This window comes from Filicampus tigris, chromosome 6 (genome assembly GCF_054856515.1).
Source record: "Filicampus tigris isolate MCC_2025a chromosome 6, RoL_Ftig_1.0, whole genome shotgun sequence".
In the NCBI taxonomy this organism is placed as follows: domain Eukaryota; kingdom Metazoa; phylum Chordata; class Actinopteri; order Syngnathiformes; family Syngnathidae; genus Filicampus; species Filicampus tigris.
Window position 1 is genome coordinate 28,384,536 of NC_141222.1, and position 14,562 is coordinate 28,399,097.

General features: G+C 47.4%; 2 protein-coding genes across 7 annotated transcripts; one reads left to right on the top strand and one right to left on the bottom strand.

The window, feature by feature from the left end:
• The first annotated feature begins 200 nt into the window (after window positions 1-200).
• Window positions 201-9,646, top strand: hyls1 (HYLS1 centriolar and ciliogenesis associated). 6 transcript variants are annotated; one of them, XM_086034038.1, is made up of 12 exons: window positions 201-415; window positions 1,439-1,573; window positions 2,780-2,881; window positions 2,972-3,036; window positions 4,153-4,292; window positions 4,378-4,433; window positions 7,275-7,399; window positions 7,472-7,517; window positions 7,919-7,973; window positions 8,034-8,115; window positions 8,206-8,290; window positions 8,782-9,646. In XM_086034038.1, the coding sequence occupies exons 2-12, from the start codon at window positions 1,474-1,476 to the stop codon at window positions 9,042-9,044; spliced, it is 1,119 nt and encodes a 372-aa protein (XP_085890164.1). In that variant the 5' UTR covers window positions 201-415; window positions 1,439-1,473; the 3' UTR covers window positions 9,045-9,646. The 6 variants fall into 6 exon arrangements, 5 of the variants coding, with proteins under 5 accessions (XP_085890164.1, XP_085890165.1, XP_085890161.1 ...); XM_086034039.1 differs by having other exon boundaries at window positions 203-415; window positions 8,206-8,232; XR_015087226.1 differs by lacking the exons at window positions 201-415; window positions 1,439-1,573; window positions 2,780-2,881; ... (1 more) ...; window positions 4,153-4,292; window positions 4,378-4,433 and adding an exon at window positions 4,444-7,060 and having other exon boundaries at window positions 8,782-9,123; window positions 9,317-9,646.
• mrpl4 (mitochondrial ribosomal protein L4) lies at window positions 9,378-14,177 on the bottom strand. The gene is made up of 9 exons (XM_086034040.1): window positions 13,991-14,177; window positions 13,065-13,149; window positions 12,828-12,999; window positions 12,708-12,759; window positions 11,825-11,942; window positions 11,647-11,753; window positions 11,461-11,570; window positions 10,800-10,873; window positions 9,378-9,845 (listed from the first exon to the last, which is right to left on the bottom strand). Exons 1-9 carry the CDS (start codon window positions 14,039-14,041, stop codon window positions 9,700-9,702), a joined length of 915 nt encoding a protein of 304 aa, XP_085890166.1. The 5' UTR covers window positions 14,042-14,177; the 3' UTR covers window positions 9,378-9,699.
• Window positions 14,178-14,562: the final 385 nt, after the last annotated feature.

The window sequence follows — 14,562 nt, forward strand, 5'->3', positions numbered from 1 at the left end:
GATGACATCAGGCCTGTTTTTTTTCACAGAATTAGCTGACGAAAACACCCGTGATTTTTTTCGTCTGGGAAAGCACTCAAAATAATAAAGTCAAATGCTGCTGTACTAAAACGGGTCCAACATGCTACTACCATCTCCAGCCACTAGTTAGCGGTGGAGCAACTGCGCGTTCGCTCACCACCGCCGAAGAAGAATGAGAAAGCAGAGAAGAAGTAAAGGCGTCCTTTTTAAAAGTAGGTTCAATTAACGGTCGTGTCGACGTCATTTTAAAAGGCAACACAACAATACAACAACACGTCAAAATTTACCGTGACCAATAGCAACAGAAGAGAGCGTTTTCTTTTTTGAAAGGACACCTCGCGTTCAACTTGCTTGTCCGTGGACTTTCTTAAACGCGGACTGACGCGCTGCTGAGGTGAGCGAATCAACTGCCAAAACAAAACGTGTTGCTAACAAGAGCTAGCGGCTACTGTGAGCGACACAGAGCTCTTAAAAAACTGCTTCTACTTAGTTTTGAGTGTGACGTAAAAGTGAACAAAGTAGTCTAAAAGTGTTGTTGCGATGGGTGTAATTAAACGGCGATTCAAAATCAAACGTAATGAAACGCTTGAGTGCGACGCTAAAACTACAAATATACGAATAAAGAAAGACAAAGTGGAGATGTAGTAAATATATATACAGATGTTCTCACATCCATAAAGAAAAGAGAGTTCTCCACCACCCCCAAAAATTCATACTAGTGCCATTAAAAAAAAAAAAGCTGCTTGCTATGTCTGCTGGTGTGTCAGACCTCCACAGCACGATGCTGAAATTCCCTCTCACACGTTTCTATCTGTCCACACACTACTCACCAAAGGTTTGGCATACTGGGCTTTGGGTTGAAAGTTCAGGACGAACCTAAAATGAACTACAGAATAACCTTTACAGGTGACCTTAATTTCACCATGTGTCAACTTGTGAATGCGCAACTGTTGAATGTCTCATTACCTTTTGCTCACCTTGCTATTCTCTAACAAGCAGCCGAATGGCATAATTCACATGCTTGTGAAAACTTAAAAGGACGTCCATTGGTGTGTGCTCGCTGCGACTCTCCCAGTATCTCTGTATCGCAGTTGCAACCTGCTATAGCGGTTTCGAAATCTCATCCTGCTGGTTGTTGGGTTTCATCATGGTCTCATCTGATGATGTCAGTATGACAACAACATGATGAAGGGAACTGTTTAGATCCCTATTATAATTGAAGCAGGACATGGAGGTGCCGATTCATGGACAAAGTCAAATTAGGTTCATCTGTAAAGCTTGCAGTGCATTTCAGGTCCGTCCTGAAATTTCACCAGAAAACCCAATATCGCAAATGTTTTGTATCTCAATGTAGCAGCTTCAAGTTGTATTCATTATCAATATATTAACACAAATGAATGATTTTGTTGTTGTTAAGAATTCCAGCTGGCCTGACTTGTCGGCGACGATTCCATGGACAACCTGGACTTCTCAGAAGAGGAGATCCAGCAGCAGCTGGTGCTGCTGGGATACACCGATGTCCCCAACCACAGACTCCGAGAGTTCAAGCAAGGTGACTTCCATGTCTCATTCAGTGATGTGGCACAAAGAGATGTAAATTAAAGTTGTCTGCTGAAATGATCGGGCCCTCACACCTCCGTAATCGTGATGGTGAAACTTTGACATCATCACGCAAAAAGCCTTGGCCATTTATTGTCACCCATTTGTTCTGATTGTGGTTGGCTCGCTTTTGGGCAAATTCTCAAATTGCCGCTCGTCCAAGAACCAGCACTAGAATTGGCTGCCTCAAACCATAGTGGCAGACTTGGTGTTGAATTTCAGCCGTGGGTCCCGCAAACCTTTTTTCGGGGAGACTGTGGGGCACATGTTGGCGTCTCGCCTAAGTGTGGCATCCCCTGGAGCTGTTGACTCACGACGGGGAACGACGACTGATGGGTTCACTTGTTCAAATGAGTGATTCGTGTTCCTGTGTACGGGACCAGCCGATTATAAAGTGAATGAAAATGTAGAGTGTAAGTGAAAAACACGGCAAGTGAAAGTTTTATCTCCGTTGAGGAAATATAACTGCCGGTGAACACGCTGGCGTAATTGCAACGCCTCGAAACAAAATCTCCTCTCGTCTCCTTTGGTACAAATGCAAATGAGTCAAAACTTGCGCTTCATGATTAACACAATACACGCAATGGCAGAATTTCTCACTTTCTGGTGGGCACTGCTAAGTGAGTGTGTTTTGGAGGCTTTGTCGTGCATGATATATATACAGTCTAAGTGCTGTCAAACGATTAAAAATATTTAATCACGATTAATCGTATTTTTCAACTACTATTTTTTACAAAGCTTGGAACCGATATTTACTTGAGTAAAATCTTGGCATTAATGTGGAAAAAAAATAAAAGTATATTTTGATTCAAAGACTGTTCTCAGTGCTCTTTTTGATCCTTGAATACGATTCTTTTCCTGTAAAATACAACTGTTGAACGATACACCAAAGACGTACAACTAATGTGGTATTTGAATTTGGTTTTGTAAAGTGCGCAAATTATTTGGGATTTCTCCAATGAGCCATGGAGCAACTTTTTAAAGTAAAGCTACATAAAAGTCCGGTCCGTCTTTGTGACCGTGACTCTCCTCTAAGTTTGGCTGCAAAGTGAGCGGACGGAAGCTGCCACAGGAAGTCAATAATACTGATTTAGACCAGGTGCCATTTTGTGTGCGTTCGCTTGCGCGACTGTCCAACTCGTGAGAATTATCTTTGCAGATCTGGAACAGCTGATTCAAAATGGCGGTCGGCCCAACGTGCCCACCATGTCTGCCGACGACAAGTTGGAGCCCAGGCCTCCCGCCTTCACCAAGGAGAAAGGTGTGTGTGTGTGTGTGTATCAATGCGACACGTGTCTGCACACTAATGTAGTTATGTATTGCGTACGTTGCCATGTAACGTGTCTTCCAGTGAGCCCGCGTGACGTGGGCACGTCTGGAAGCTTTTTTCTACATGACGAGCAGTGTGATACACAGGTGAGATGCTGGTCCGCCTATTGTCAAACACTGGACAATTTGGGGTATGAACGGCGTCGACGTGGGCGATTTCAATCAATTGCATTTTATTTATATAGCACTTTTTCACACATAAAAATTCAACTCCAAATGCTGTGCAATAAAAACATCCAATATACAACATGAAAAGAAGACCCGCTCCTCCCTCCTAACATACACAAAAACATATATCCACAAGCGCTCACACTCAAAACACACACACACACACCCAACCGGATAAACTGTTAAAAAGACATGGCAAGAGACAGACCGAGAAACCATATGAGGAAAAAGTACCCAAGGGGGGCTCATCCACGCTGAGACGAATGACAGCCCACGGCCGTGGAAAGCGCCACCATCACGTTGACCCCTGACCCGGATTGACCGGGGTCAACCCTAAACGGGGTGCGCAGGCCCCCGGGCCTAAGAAGCCTCCAGGAAGACATCCCAGCCTAAATCTATGTGGCTCTGCTCACTTCCACATTTCCTCGTTCTCATATAAATCAGCCACGGAGAGGTTAATCCTTTTGATATGTAGAAGTGGGCATTAGTAGAGATGTCCACATACATTTTGGTGCCAATTGATCACCGTTTTTGGACCTTATAAGCAATGAAAGTACAATGGTTTCCAATGAAGAATTTGTCACCGGTCCCTCCCGTGACTCCGACCGAACGAGGATAGAACGGTAGGGGGCGTGGCCATTGGCCTCATTAACGAGAGCCGTTAGTCATGGAGTTCCTTATTTCCTAATTGCTCCTAAATTTATTGATAAAATAGAAAATGGCAACTCTTTTCATTTTTTCCCGATCAAAAAAATATATAAAATGAACGTGTAAGTGAAAACATGGCCATCCCGGCCGGCCCCACCATCCCTTTTAAATTTGTGGGGCTTTTTTTTGTCTGATGTTGTAATGTGTTTTAACAAACAAACAAAAAAAAACGGCAACAAATCGTACGGTTTTTGCCAATTATTCCACAGCGAGTATTGACCAATTAATGGTTGTGTGTTAATTTTCACACATTATTCTCCAATGAAGTTTGTATCCGTTCTTGTTTCTTGTGTCAAATGTGTATCGATTCCCGTGACACTCTGCCAGGTTCTGAGTGTGCGTTCCAATAAAGATGGATGCGTGCAGCGGGACCGCGAGGACGCGCCGGAGAGTTCCCGCCTCACCACAGCTCACACCTTGGTACCGGACACCCGCGGCAGACACTTCATCAAGAGGAAAGTCCTGAGGTGTGCATTACTAATAAGAACGCCAATGATGATAACAATACTAGCTACATGTGGCTGAAGGCCTCTTTTGCTTGTCGACGAGCAGGAAGCGCGAAGGACAATCGCTGGTCTGTGACGAATCCTTCTACAGCCAAGATTCTGGTAACTTTTCTACACGTTTGCATTTTCTGTCGGCAATATGCTGCGCTCGCTGCTCATTTATCACATTTGAATCACAAAATCAAATGTTGGCAACCTTTTCACTGCGGCACTTGTATTGGAGCTCGTTCAACTGTGTACCTAATCAGGAGGCCGCCGACGGGACAGAAGCAGAAATATAAAAGCTGTCTCTAACTATTGAACCGGAGTGTACGGCGGTGCGTTGACGCAGCCACTTTAACGTTTTGATTTTCATTTTTTTTTTTCGCTGTTTTTGTTTGCTGCTGTGACCACAAAGGTGTTCATGCACTGCCGAGCTGCGCTTGATTGACGTGCGTCACGCGTACTGAGATGCGAGTGTTGCCGTTCACACGCGTCAGTATGCTCTGATCCATCCTGATTTCAATTTTGAAATTCTGATTCGATGTTCCACTTTAACGGCCAGTTTGCATCTGAGTCCGAGGCGCCGTTAATTCGTGCACAGCGCTGCATCAAGTGTTATCAATGAAATGTATAATAATTGTACATTTTCAAATATACAGTATATGAATCAATCACATGAGCAGTTGAAATAGAAATGAATACTAATGCAATGTATTGTATAATTTGGTTTACTCAAGGTAAAATTGTGGTTTCTTTTTGAACCTGAAACGCAGTTAGGTGGGACTAAAAGAGTTTGGGCCTTTTTGTTCTAAAAATGTCGGAAATGCATGAAATTAAAAGTATTAATCATATTTCATTCAGTTCGTTGAGCTGTCGGTGGCTCCTCCAAACACAGCGCAAGTGTGTAAAGTGTCATAATGTAATCCAAGTGTGTAATCCTACGAGCGGCCTGCGGGCGGCGCCCCTACCCTTCAGGCTGACAGCCTTCCGGCTAATCAGCTTAGCAGCGTTTTAAGAGCTCACAAGGCAACCATCTTGACCCCCCCCCCCCCCCTCCTCTTGGCCACTCTGCAAAAGGACGAAGGACATGTACCGAATGTGCCAGGACCATGATGAGAGCTCCCTGAGCCCGTCCTTTTGGTCCAGCGAGGAGGAGCGAGGGACCGAGGCCGATGACGGTTCAAAGGGCCCAACTGGAGAAGATGCCAGCGACGAAGACACCGGCACAGACGACGACGACAACGACGACGGTCGGAAGCGGGTCCGAACTGGAGAAGATCCCAGCGACCAAAATGACTCAGATGAAGATGCCAGTGGCGAAGACAGCGGGACTGACAAAGACGCCTGGAGCGATATAGATGCCAATAACGAAGACCCCGGGAGTGTCAAAAATGCCCGCAGTCATGAAGACGCCCGCGGCGTCGGCACCTCCGTGAGGACGTCAGGCTACGGCGCCGTGAGACCGGAAGGTGGGCCTGTGGGAGAGGAGCGGGACGGTTGCCGAGAAGGCTCCCGGATGAGAGACTATAATAAAGACGACGCCGGCTCACCGGACAGCTTTTACGATGATGCCACACTAGAGTCGCACGACGGCCAAGCCGGCCGTTGTGGAGGCGACGTTCTCCATGGAGACCGGAAGCGACGAGACAATGAGCAGTCTGACTGGGACCGAAACGCTGGCACCGGGAGTGAGGACCAAAACAAACTAGGGACGAAAGCGGAGGAAGGCCACCTCTGTGATCTCCTCCCTGACACTCGGGCTGAAGATGACGAGAAGAAAGCAGAGGAGCGCCACCGCCGCTCCTTGTATGATCTCCACCCCGACACCCGCAGTGAAAATATTCCTCCTGAAGACGCGAAGCAAGCAGAGAAGTCACACGCTGATCGCCAGCCAGACAGCAGGAGCGAAAATGACGGGAAGAAACCCGAGGAGGCCCGCTGTGATCGCCGCCCTGACACCGGTGGTGAAGAAATTCCTCCCGAAGATAAAAATCAACCAGCGAAGACTCACTGTGGTCAACGGCCGGACGGCAGAAGTGAAGTTGACAAAAATCAACCAGAGAACCAGCGGGCTCGCCGTAATTCCCTTGACATGGGGAGTGACGATATTCCTCCGGAGGACGAGAAGACTCCCGCCGATCTCTTCCCTGACAGCAGAAGAGAAATCGGTTTTCCTCCTCATGCCGAGAGGAAACTGGAGGAGGCCCGCCGGCCTCATTGTGATCTCCACCCTGACGGGAGGAGGGAAGAGGCCCTTCATGAAGACGGGGAGTTGCAGTGGGATCCCCGCTGGCATACGATAAAAGCTCGCGTTGCTCGTGAAGACCAGGAAAGGGAGTCTGGGAAAGCCGAGAACCGGCCTCGCTGTAATCTGGACCTTTCCGACAGGGATGAAGATGTTCACACCGAACCCGAGGAGCGCGACCACGATACCCGCCGTGACACCGGCATTGAAGCCAAGACGACAGTAGAGGACGACCTCCGCGAGTTCCACCCCGACACCGGGAAAGAAGATCACGTTCCTCCCGTAGAAAAGAACCGGCGTCCTCGCTCGGATCTTCACCCCGACACCAGCGGGGACGACGACATGCGCCGGCGTCGACATGTCCGCGGCGAGGGCCGAGAGCGCCTCGGGAAGCGGCACAAAAGCTCCAGCGGCCGGGACGCAGGAGAAGAGTCCGGCAACGAGGACGTCACCTTGGTCGACCTTCTCAACTTTGAGTCGGACGGAAACCTCAGACGCCGGGGTACGTGCGACATCGCCGTGATGTCATCATAGGCTCTTGGACATTTGATTGGCGACCAATACAAGCCCGCCGCGCCGCCATTACATGTTGGGCAACGGCCGCCGGATCCCGCGAGGGAACCTTGGTCCGTCGGCTCCTCGGCCGGCTTCGCTGCGCCACGCCCGAGCGTCTCGTCGTCTTTGCGGCTGTCAAATTGTGTGCCGATGTTCCGCAGATTGCTCCGGTCCGCTGCTGGAACGTCTGTCCGAGCTGCGCTTACACGAGGCGCAAAACGACCAAGGCGGCGACGCCATGGAGGGAGTCTCGCTCGGCACCTTTGGCTCCTTCTCCGCGCGCTCGGTATGAAATGTCGATGGAATAGTCGAGCGCCGACACGGTCGACTAAAAGCTGCCGCCGCTGTTTGCTTCCAGACGCGATCAAGAAGCGAGGGCGACTTCCCCACGAAACCCAAATCCTGTAAGTCCACCGCTTGTTCGAGTAGAAGACCAAATAAATCCACTCGGAAGCCCAAGCGTCGGCCGCAGTCGGCCGATGTCCGATTGGTCCAAATGCTTCTTGGAATAGTTGAACATTATCTAGAGTAATTGTAATTAGCTAAGAATACTTTGAGCTTGCTTATTTTGCTACAATTCTTTCATCGGGTAATACAAATGTCATTTCTGTAGCTACATGTCAATTATTGCATTAATATTGCGACGGCTATATTCAACAACCATATTGCACGTTTTTCCAATACGGTGCAGCCCGATACGCTCCCACATGATTTGTTTCTGTAGTACATTTCACGACGGCCGCGGCTGTAGCAAAGCAAACAAAAGCGTGAAAGAAGACGAAAATGGTCACCCGTGTCGTTTCAGTCATCCGACCGGTCGTGACGCAGCAGACGATCAAGAAGATGGACCCGGTGGCCAGGTGAGACCTCCGACTCCTCGTGCTCCAAAAGCAAAGACGGGAAACTTTGTGGCCCGGCAGGTATTTCCACTACAAGCAGCTATGGGACGAGCTCAAGCTGCCCGGAGAGCGACATCACCGGGAACTCCGCTGGGAGATCAGGGTCGGATTCTCTTTCTTTTTCTTCTTTGGACTCGTTTTTTAACAGCGCTTCCCAATGACTGTGTCGCCATTCGTTTCCGTGTGATTGCAGGAGCGACTCGCCTACCAGCCGCCGGCCGTAAGTAAAAAAAGAAAAAAAAAAAAGCCGCTTGTCGCGCGGCGGACGCTCGCTAAAGGCAAGCAGTGCTTCTCAAACTAGACGTCCATGAGCAGTAGCATCAAAGAGTTGGACATCAATTGTGTGCTAGCCTTTAAAGAATAAAATCAACCAGTGATCAGTCCTCCATACCTTCCCTTTGAGCCAAAAGCATTCAATCGACAAATCAAAAAATGAGGCCTGAGTTGGCATTCAAATGAATGTACAGTATTTTGTTTTTAATTTTCACTTATTTTTGATTCGGGCAGTTTTGGTCCCCATTGCTGATTTTAGTTCTCATGCCAAAGCCATGCCTCATTTAAAAAAAAAAAAAAAAAAAACTAAACCAAAAAAATGCTTTGGCGCCATCTGATGGCATGTTTTGATGGAGGACATGATGAGTTGAGGCCCCTTCAGCTTTTTCTTTTTTCGTTGAATGCTTTGCCTCCGCCTTTAGGCATGAATTACCGGTAAATCCTTTTGCAACCTCCGTGCGTGCCGGAGAAGCCTGACGCAGGCTTTGTGTTTTAGCCAAAAGCTCGGCGGAGTTTGGCGGCCAACGACTACGTGGTGCCCACGGACAAGAAGCGATCGGCTCTGCGCTGGGAAGTCCGCAACCTCATGGCGCACCCCCACCTGCCACACAAGTTTACCTGCCGCTTTTGAAAGCGCCTGCAAGCTTGGGGGCTGTTTTTTTTTTTTTTCCTCCCCCTTTTAAGAGACGAGCAGCAAAGGAACGACAAGAACTGCAAAATCAGATGGGATTGCAGGAACAAGAACATGCAAGGATATAGTCCCACCTCAAATGTTCAAGTGACAAAGGGACCGAAATGAGGCGACGATTATAAGGCAACAATGCACATGGGACAAGAAGTGAGAGAAGAATTCTTGCCAGACATGTAATCTGAGTTCAAAGTTCAAACATCAATTTTTTGACCCTCATCACGTCTTTTAGCTTTTTCCTGCAACACATGGGAATAAGAACACTTTGGAAAATAGTTCCATTTGATGATGATCTCAATATTTGGCCTTTTTCACATCTTTTGTTTTCTTTGTGGCATTACAGCTAACAGTAACAAGCAGGAAGATGCAGGAACAGGAACTGAAGGTGACAAAGGAGATTTGACTCTGGAGCAAGAAAACATTTTACTTTTTTATGGGACTTCACATCCATCGGCTTGCCTTTTAATCAGCTAAGCACAGACAAGAACAGGCTTTGAGATAATCAAAAGCTGGCACAAGTACAAAAGTGAAAAGCAGGAATAAATAGGAAGGTAGTAACACATGGGGGACAAGAGCGTGTCAAGTTTACGCATCACTTTTAGGCCTTTCTGATGTGTTTTGAGCTACTCCCCCTTCCCTCCCACCAACCAAAAATAAAACTTTTTTTTTTTTTATCATCGTTGTGACTTTTATTATTCAACCCACATAACAGACGCAGGAGGAGGTTCAGGGAAAGTCGGCGTAAGGCAATTTAAACGGGTAGAGCGGCGTGTAGCGCTGGTCGTGCCAAAGCAGCTTGTCTTCCAGGAAGCGCAACGTCTCCAACGTGAGCACCAAGCCTTCGTGCTTCAGCAGGCTGTGCACGTTCAGACCTGCGCCGGGACAAGAACAGGAACATCAACTGCTTCCTGTTGCCATTCAAGTGAAGCGACATGTGCTACAGATTTAGTGATTGAACACTCAGGAACCGGCAGCTAGGGGACCAAAGGGACTGTGCAGGAACAAGAACGGCACAAATTGGTAGCTAAGCGACACGCAGGAACAACAATAGAGAGAGGGAAGTGACATCCGGTAGGACTAAGGAACAGGAAATGCAGTGGCAACTTGCAGGAATAAGAACAGACAGCAGGTAAAAACAAGTGAGGTGACAACATACAGGACAAAGAAGCGAATTGGTAACGGTGTGAGGTACCAAGCAGGAATAAAAATCTATTCGGGCTGTGACTTAAAATATTGATCATTTTTAAACTAATTGCAGAATCTGTTTGGTTTTTTTTTGGATTGATTTTAAAATAATTAGCATCTCTTTGCTCAAACCTGGACACTAATTCATGTTGACGTTGCAGAAAGGGTCCAAACTGATTTTGATCCAGTTACCAATTTGGTATGTCAGAATATCGGCTACAATGTCGCTCAGGTTTCCAAAGTGAAAGCAGACGATGTCTTATTTTGAAACAACAAAGATAAATCAGTCGGCTTTTTGGATCGCTACAGACAATATTTACTGGTTGGAGGCCGAATTTCCAAGAATATGGACTATTTTAAGTTAAACAAGGTCTCTAAATGATTAAGCGATTATCAAAATGATCTGATTAGCAGTCGATTGTTGATTAATTGCATGGCTACAGCCAATAAGGTGAAGTGCCAAGCCGGTAACTGAGGTGAAAATAATAATTAAAAAAAAAAACATGTCGGGGCAACAAGTGAATAAATAACACAAGGACCAAAGTAAGAACAGCAATTAAAACAACCCCAAGCAGGAACAGGAACAAGTTAGAGGTGAAGTGACAACACGCAGGAACAAGAGCAGGCGCAAGCTAGCTCACCGAGGGCTGGAATGAGGTTGACGGTCTTAAGGGTAGCCGTGGCCTTCAGGATGTTGTCGGGAAAGTTGTCACCTCTAACGGAAGACACACAGCAACAACAAAGGACTTCAGAAGAGCTGACAAACCACTGGCACAACAAACGAAGGTCGGACAAACGATGTCGGACAACCATCAGAAAAAAGGATTTGTCTCACTTTTTATTTTCTGCCTTGTGTGTAAAACAAAAACGAAACATTTGTTTATTGTTTACGTCGGCTTTTCGAACAAGGTCTCTGCTCTTCTTTGATATATGTCAACTTTTGTTCATCACACAAACTCAAACACTTTACTTTCTTTAACCTCCTTTACGCATGTTTTATTAAACAGCTGTTCGAATCTGAAATCTTATGCTAACGTTTTTTTTCTTTTTCTTTTTATCGTAGCTCAATCGACAACTTTGTTTTTAAATGCTGACAAAAAGTGTGCGGAGCTCCCCGACCCAGCGGCATGTCTTGAGTGAAAACGTCAACAAATAATGTGTAATCTGTCTAAACTAACCATGATGTGTTGATTTTACTTTATTTTGGGCCATGCCATCCAGCCCTCCAAAGATCATCAAGAATAATTTTGGAATGACCCCAAATTTGAGAAGGACGTCAAAGTTGTCAAGAAGAAAACTTACATGCCGACGATGAGCAGCGACTCCTCCCAATCTTTGAGTCTGATGGCGTCCAGCAGGTCCCGCGAGTCCGGACTTGGGATGTCGAGCGAGTCCACGACATGAAGAAAACCCTGGACAGACGGACGGGCGGACGGACGGCAGAATTGTGATCATTTCTCGCCATTCACGACATGTGATGTGTCCTACCTGGGCCAACTTGGAGCTGAGGGCCACCTTGAGCCCCAGCACGCGCACCTTCATGGGCAGCATGTAGTAGTAACTGGTGGGCCCCCGGGGGCCGTGGGACACGCCCCCTGGTGACATCAGGCCACGTCAGAACCACAAGGCAGTACAAAAATGTGGCCACCCAAAAATGTGGGCTCACCTCCCCTCCAGAGGGGCGAGCGGATGCTGCCGTGGCGAGCGCGACCCCCGCCCTTCTGGTTCCACGGTTTGCGACCGCCGCCCCGCACCTCCGACCTCACCTTGGTGTTGGCGTGACTCTATCAAACACACACACACACACAGACGGAAAATGTGGCAGTACGCAGGAACAGGAAGGGAGCTAGGACCACCCAGGAACAGCAGTTAGGTGAAAATTGACACTAGAAAAATAAGTTATGAAACGCAGGAATGGGAAGTGACCTTCACGGGAAGAGTAAATGAGCTGGGACCACATAGGAAGAGAAAGTTAGCTGAGCACAAGCAAAATCAGGAAGCAAGCTAAAACTATGCATGAACAGGGAGTGATGAAGGACCATGCAGATACAGAAGATTCGCTGAAACCATTCAGGAACAGGAAATGAACAAGGACTATGCCGGAATAGCAGGTAAACTTGAACCACGCAGGAACAGAGAGTGAGCTAAGACTTTGCAGGAATAGGAAGTGATCCTGGACCGCGCAGGAACAGGAAATGAACTTGGACTACGCAGGAATAGGAAGTAAGCTTGAACCACGCAGGAACAGAGAGTGAGCTAGGACTTTGCAGGAATAGGAAGTGAGTGAGGAGCATGCAGGAACAGCAAATCAGCTAGGGCCGTGCAGGAACAGGAGTTGGGCTAGGATTACGCAGGAACAGGAAATGGGTTAGGACCACGCAGGAACAGGAAATCAGATAGGGCCATGCAGGAACAGCAAGTGGGTTAGGCACTATACAGGAACAGGATGTGAGTGGGGACCACGCAGGAACAGGAAGTGAGCTTGAAACATTCAAGCACAAGGAGTGAGCCATGATGACGCCGGAACAGGGGGCGAGGCAACAGCTTACAATGCGCTTGTAGTTCCTCTGCCACACTTCAACGCTGTGCAGGATGTCCAGTCTAGCCGGAAATACAAAAACGTTCACATCAAAGTTGCGCCTCCGCGCGACAGCGACCGAGCGGCCAACCTGGGGGGGACGGCGAAGACGTCCGGATGCAGCTCGGCCAGGCCCGTCGGGTCGCCGCCCCGTCCCTCCAGAGTGTCCACCCACAGCCGCACGGCGCTTCGGTGGGCGGGAATGTAGGCGTTGCAACGCCGCAGGATGGGCAGCGGACAATCCGGTGGAGGAGGCAGGCGCTCTGAGCCAGGAAATAACATTCGCTCACAAGACAAACGTTCAGGCCGGGTTAGGGTTCCGACTCACCGGTCCTCGGCGGATCTCGCAGGTTGGCGGGCAGCAGCAAGTTGGGCGGAAGAACGTTTTCAGCAGCAGCCAGCGACGACACGCGCTTGAAACAACAACGCGCAGTTTACACTCGAGCTTTGCGATCGAACGATATATTTCGCAGATTCAATTGAAAATGTTCATCGGGCAACATGATCCTCTATCGCTAGATTGACTTTGCCTCTTCGGGACTCACTGGACTGCTTAATGTTTGTTGTTTTGCAGCCCTCTTGTCGTCATATGATGAAATCCCACAAACCTTGTCAAAATTAAGTGCCGATTAATCAAATGTTTCGATAAATCGATTAATCCTTGAGAGCCATCGTTCAAATCTTCGGATTTCAGCTTCTCAAACTTGTTCTTGTGGTTTGTATTGATGCTTGGAGTGTGTTACTAGTGTGTTGCTACATGCGGTAAATGTGTTTATGTCTCATTTGGTTACTTTATTCAAGTGATGACGTACTTTAGTGTAACGGTTCTACACTAAAACGAGGTTCATCGGGATTTATTGAAGCCCAGGTTCAACTGGCTGTTCAACCTGACCGCCAGCCAGTGAGATTAGAACGTTGAGCGAATGGCAATCCTGTCATTTCTTTTCCTGCGCTCAGTAATAATACTTGACTCGGCACATACTTGAATGTTACTTTGTATTCAATCAAATTCTCTGCACTTTACTGTATTCCTTGAAAACTGGTTGTACGACCAAATATTTCAAAAGGGTAGTTACTTGACAATGTTACTTTATCTTTATAAATTCTGTAAATTGTGTGGTCTACATAAAATATGCATTGTATAAATAAATGGAGAAAGGATCACACACATTTGTCATGAATCTTGCACAAAGCGCTTCAGACTGTGAGTGTATACATATACACTGTATATCGTCCAGATATATAGAAACTCACTCGTTTTGCGGCCCCTCTCCCGCACAGCAGCAAAGAAAAACGCAAAAGCATGTTTGTAGGTGCTTGAACAAGTGCCTCTGCCTGTCCGGCTCACACGGAGCGTCCACTGGGGAGGTCGAACCTGCTCCGTCGGCTGATGGGGTGGTTGTCAGCCGCTGGTCGGTCGCGCTTTGATGTCGTCACAACAGCCATCTCGCGAGAGCTGGATGAATAAAACGCGCATAAGGCTTCAAACTGCTTTACGCACGTGACGCTCAATGACTTTGGGTGTTACAGTTAAATAAATAGAGCGATATTCAAATCTACTTCAAAACCAAGAAAGTCCTCATGGAATGCCTGCCCAAAGTAAACGTGTTTTAACTGTTTTATTTTTTTCCTTTTACGTCTTGAGAAAAAGGTGTTTGTCAGTACCCTGACACTATTAAGTGGCGACCAGACTCTTCTTTGTCTAGATTTACCAACACAGTCCATTGTTTGTCTAAATGTGCCCTGTTGATTGGCTGGTGACCAGTCCATGGTGTTTCTCACTCCAAAGTCAGCAGGGGTAGACTAGACCGCAGCTCACCGAATGA

What these genes read in the sequence shown, in the direction of transcription:
- hyls1 (XM_086034035.1), top strand. Translation starts at nt 5,401, where the DNA reads ATGTACCGAATGTGCCAGGACCATGATGAGAGCTCCCTGAGCCCGTCC. An exon ending in CCCCACGAAACCCAAATCCT is followed by an intron (nt 7,518 to 7,918) that starts GTAAGTCCACCG and finishes GTGTCGTTTCAG; the next exon opens with TCATCCGACCGGTCGTGACG. An exon ending in AAGATGGACCCGGTGGCCAG is followed by an intron (nt 7,974 to 8,033) that starts GTGAGACCTCCG and finishes GTGGCCCGGCAG; the next exon opens with GTATTTCCACTACAAGCAGC.
- mrpl4 (XM_086034040.1), bottom strand. Translation starts at nt 14,041, where the DNA reads ATGCTTTTGCGTTTTTCTTTGCTGCTGTGCGGGAGAGGGGCCGCAAAA. An exon ending in GCGAGATCCGCCGAGGACCG is followed by an intron (nt 13,000 to 13,064) that starts GTGAGTCGGAAC and finishes TTCCTGGCTCAG; the next exon opens with AGCGCCTGCCTCCTCCACCG. An exon ending in CTCGCCCCTCTGGAGGGGAG is followed by an intron (nt 11,754 to 11,824) that starts GTGAGCCCACAT and finishes TGATGTCACCAG; the next exon opens with GGGGCGTGTCCCACGGCCCC.